Here is a 5,000-nt window from a genome sequence, read left to right as displayed (position 1 = left end):
AACCTAACATCTAAACACACACACACACACACACACACACACACACACACACACACACACACACACACACACACACACACACACTTTATGTGTGTTGGTATATTAATTCCATACGTCGTCATAAGTCATACATCTTACAAAAGTAAAAAAATATATATTTTTTTTTGCTATTTTTGAATTTGAATCCTGAAAATGACTGTTTTGGACGTATGACAAGTTGTCATAATAGGGGGTCCAGGGGGTCCTCCTTGACATGACAAATAGAATGAAAACCACAGAACTATAGGATCACAGCAGTGGTGTAAAGTAACTAAGTATATATAGCTGTTTTACCTTAGCGCTAGGTATACTCTTATTGCTTGTTTTAGAAGAGAATGCACTTCAGACTTGTGGTGATTAATAGTGTTCTTGCCTACCTATGTTGAATGTACTTATTGTAAGTCTCTTTTGATAAAAGCATCTGCTAAATGACTGTAATGTAATGTACTTGAGTACATTTACTCAAGTACTGTACTTAAGTACAATTTTAAGGTATCTTTTACTTTACTGGAGTATTTCCAATTTTCAGTAATTTTACTTCTACTCCACATACATCTCAGAGGCAAATATTGCACTTTTACTCCACTACTTTTATTTTAAAACTTTTGTTACTTGTTACTTTGTAGATTTTGATTATTATAACAAAACATACATTAACCACTTCAGCCCTATACATTTTGTCCATTTGAAAATATCAGATCTGCTATTTTCAAAAGATTTGAATACATTGGAAACCTGTGAAATGGGAGATTCTGCATAATAAGTAGGCCTACTTTCTACTTTTGGTACTTTGATTACATTTTGATACCAATACTTTTGAACTTTTACTCAAGTAAATTTTTAATTCCCGGGACTTTCACTTGTAACAGAATAGTTCTACATTGCAGTATTGATACTTTTACTTTTAAGTAAAAAAATTGAGTACTTTTTACCACTGAATCAGTGGTGGAAAAAGTACAATTTTTTTTTGTACTGATCACAGGTATAAAGCAACAAGAACCTCCAGCGTCAGAATAAAAGATGAAGTAATGTCTCACCGCTGTCTCCACTCTGAGCCATGCAGCCTGAAGACCACACCATCACACCCACCACCATGGTCCACACTATGTCCATCACCTCATGTCTGTCTGTCTGTCTGTCTGTCTGTCTGTCTGTCTGTCTGTCTGTCTGTCTGTCTGTCTGTCTGTCTGTCAGTGAATTTAAACTGTCAACACTCGTCACCAGGAGGAAGAAGGAGGGATTGTAAAGCAGAAGAGAGGGAGGAGCTTAACTAGCAGGTGGAACATGTTCTCTGATGTGTCTCACTTAAAGCAGGGGGTCCCAACATGTGGGCCGGGGCCCCAGGAGGGTCCCAACATGTGGGCCAGGACCCCAGCAGGGTCCCCAGATGATTAGTTTTATGAGCAACATTGTTTTCTCACTCAACAGTAAACAAACCAACATACAGTGTATACTGTATACTGTACATATACATGCTATATATACGTCTACATACTGTATATATGTACATACATACATACATACAGGGTGTCTGTGACATTTATAAAGAAAAGATAATGACTTTTAAGACCTTTTCAATGCCTCTAAAAAAAGGAGAGAAAAAAAAGAAAAACGATTGCTGCATCAAAAGCAACAAACTATAGCCTGTACGAGAACAATTGTCAGAATTGTCAAATATTGTCTGAATTGTGAAAATAGCAGACCTGCAAGCTCACAACGCTTGTAGATCTGCTATTTTCACAATATTTGATCTGTGGAACCAAGTCAAGCTAACTGTAATGTCTCAACTCTTATATTTCCAGGTGCTTGTCAGGGTGGGGGTCCCCAGTTCAAATATGATTATTTTGGGGGGTCCCCAGTTCAAATACGATTATTTTGGGGGGTCCCCACCCAGTTCAAATATGATTAAATTGGGGGGTCGCTGCCTGAAAGGTTTGAGAACAGGACATATCCTTAACCTTATAACAACCTTACATCACATCAAATAAATATCTTGTCATTCTCTTCTTTTATAACCAACAAGCTTCACTATCTGTGGACGTATTTGTTCAAATGTTGTTGAGCGGCCGTGCAGGTGAAGGAGGAGAGCGAGGAACGCTACGCAGCAAAGTACATGAAGGCACTTTTCCTGCAGTGGCTTTTGCAGCAGCAGCAGCTGTAACCGTGGTAACCCTCGGTGTTCGACTTCACAACAATCAGCAGGTTTACCAGAAGTCTTCCTGCTGCCGACAGCGTCTAACCGGCAACCTGAAAACCACTTCCTGTTCCTGTGGCAGCTCACTTCTTCTGGTTGGATTTCAAACTAGGTCAGCATGTTAGAGATCTACTATGTAAACATGTCCCTGATATATCGGTCAATGTGTAGATCCATGTCCCTGATAGGTCAATATGTAGATCCATGTCCCTGATAGGTCAATATGCAGATCCATGTCCCTGATAGGTCAATGTGTAGATCCATGTCCATGATAGGTCAATGTGTAGATCCATGTCCCTGATAGGTCAATATGCAGATCCATGTCCCTGATAGGTCAATGTGTAGATCCATGTCCCTGATAGGTCAATATGCGATCCATGTCCCTGATAGGTCAATGGGTAGAGATCCATGTCCCTGATAGGTCAATATGCAGATCCATGTCCCTGATAGGTCAATGTGTAGAGATCCATGTCCCTGATAGGTCAATGTGTAGAGATCCATGTCCCTGATAGGTCAATGTGTAGATCCATGTCCCTGATAGGTCAATGTGTATAGATCCATGTCCCTGATAGGTCAATGTGTAGAGATCCACGCATGATTAAAATGTCTATTAAAAAAACTAATGTGGTATGGGACCACAATGGAAACTAGAAAAGGTGCTCCTTGGAGCACAGGTCTCCGCCAGGTCAGGTATTGTGGCCTCCTGATGGCGCTATAATAAGACAATGTGAAAAGGGTGTCATTTCTTCTCAGGCCTTTCACTGCAATCATGATTTGAGACTTTTGTTCAAAAAACTGTGTTTTGCTAAATTAGACCTACTGGTGGCGCTATAACAGGCCAATGTGAAAAGGGTAGCATTTCTTTCTTGGCCTAGTGGGAATGTGAGTGTGAAATTTCACGATGATTTGAGGCATTTTGTTTAAAACGGACCAATCCTGCAAACTTTGGAAGCCAACCTTAGCCAATGAGGATGGAATATGGAAAATCGGACAGATCCGTGTTGATCACATGACTATAGAATTACTGTGTACAGATTTGCATGACGTTTGGATAAAATCTGTAGGAGTAAATGGGTTTTGCACAAATCGGCCTCCTGGTAGCGCTATAACAGGGCTATGTGAATAATCTGGGGCAGAGCTTCTGAATTGGCATCCAGGGAGTGTGTGTGCACAGTTTTGGAGCGAGCGGGCCAACGGTGTCGGAGATTAGCCGCTCGCAGACGGATGGACGGACGGACGGACGGACGGACGGACGGACGGACGGACGGACGGACGGACGGACGGACGCACGGACGGACGGATGGACAGGGGGTAAAACATACTCTCGCCATGCCTTTCGGCCTGGTGGAGACAACAAATAAACACTATCATAAACATTATGGAGGGGACTAGTGGAGAGGAGATACAGTGGGCACACAGCTAGGTATAAATAGGCATTAAGACGCCATCAAGGCACCGCCATTTTAGTCCACTAAAACTACACTAAAACTAAAACGTTTCAGGTGACAACTACTAAATGGAATTTTATTTTAAGGTAGGGTAAGTGATTTTCTCTGGTTAAAATAAGTGTTAAATAGCTCTACATTGTGATAGTAATCATTAGAGCAGGGGTTTTCGACAGGTGGTCCGTGGACCACCATGGTGGTCCGTGAAGGTATTGCATGTGGTCCCTGACCATGCATTTAGTAATGTAGGAACATTTGTATGTCTGTTCTTCCAGGGAACAGTGCACTAAATGACCTGGTGACCTTTGATGATGCATCAAATGTTGTCAAGTTACTGGGAAGTCGGAGATCAAGACATTCCACAGAAAAAGGAATTAGATTCTCCAGAGGGGGAAGTTGTACCGCTTTGCCTGAATGAGTCATCAATGCATACATAAGATACACATGTGTCTGCTCTATACATAAGATACACATGTGTCTGCTCTATACATAAGATACACATGTGTCTGCTCTATACATAAGATACACATGTGTCTGCTCTATACATAAGATACACATGTGTCTGCTCTATACATAAGATACACATGTGTCTGCTCTATACATAAGATACACATGTGTCTGCTCTATACATAAGATACACATGTGTCTGCTCTATACATAACATACACATGTGTCTGCTCTATACATAAGATACACATGTGTCTGCTCTATACATAAGATACACATGTGTCTGCTCTATACATAAGATACACATGTGTCTGCTCTATACATAACATACACATGTGTCTGCTCTATACATAAGATACACATGTGTCTGCTCTATACATAAGATACACATGTGTCTGCTCTATACATAAGATACACATGTGTCTGCTCTATACATAACATACACATGTGTCTGCTCTATACATAACATACACATGTGTCTGCTCTATACATAAGATACACATGTGTCTGCTCTATACATAAGATACACATGTGTCTGCTCTATACATAAGATACACATGTGTCTGCTCTATACATAACATACACATGTGTCTACTCTATACATAACATACACATGTGTCTGCTCTATACATAAGATACACATGTGTCTGCTCTATACATAACATACACATGTGTCTGCTCTATACATAACATACACATGTGTCTGCTCTATAATACATAAGATACACATCGTCTATTAGTTAGTCTATTATTTCAGTTAAATAATGTCTGGGCTTTATGTCATTTGTTGCACTTGCTCTGTAAAGCACTTTGAGCTGCATTTCATGTCATGAAAGGTGCTATACAAATAAAGTTTATTATTATTATTATTATTA

General features: G+C 40.1%; 1 protein-coding gene across 2 annotated transcripts in view; it reads right to left on the bottom strand.

The window, feature by feature from the left end:
* Window positions 1-1,228, bottom strand: part of il7r (interleukin 7 receptor) — a 12,593-nt gene extending 11,365 nt beyond the window's left edge. For both annotated transcript variants that reach the window (XM_084046241.1, XM_084046242.1), the window contains exon 1: window positions 1,077-1,228. In XM_084046241.1, the coding sequence (XP_083902367.1) occupies window positions 1,077-1,152 (76 nt within the window). In that variant the 5' untranslated portion in view covers window positions 1,153-1,228. The remainder of the gene's footprint in view (window positions 1-1,076) is intronic.
* Between the last annotated feature and the right edge of the window lie 3,772 nt (window positions 1,229-5,000).

This window comes from Gymnoscopelus microlampas, assembly GCF_963454915.1.
Source record: "Gymnoscopelus microlampas genome assembly, chromosome: 21".
Taxonomy (NCBI): domain Eukaryota; kingdom Metazoa; phylum Chordata; class Actinopteri; order Myctophiformes; family Myctophidae; genus Gymnoscopelus; species Gymnoscopelus microlampas.
The sequence above is the reverse complement of the archived record's forward strand: the minus strand, read 5'-3'. Positions and strand labels throughout refer to the sequence as shown.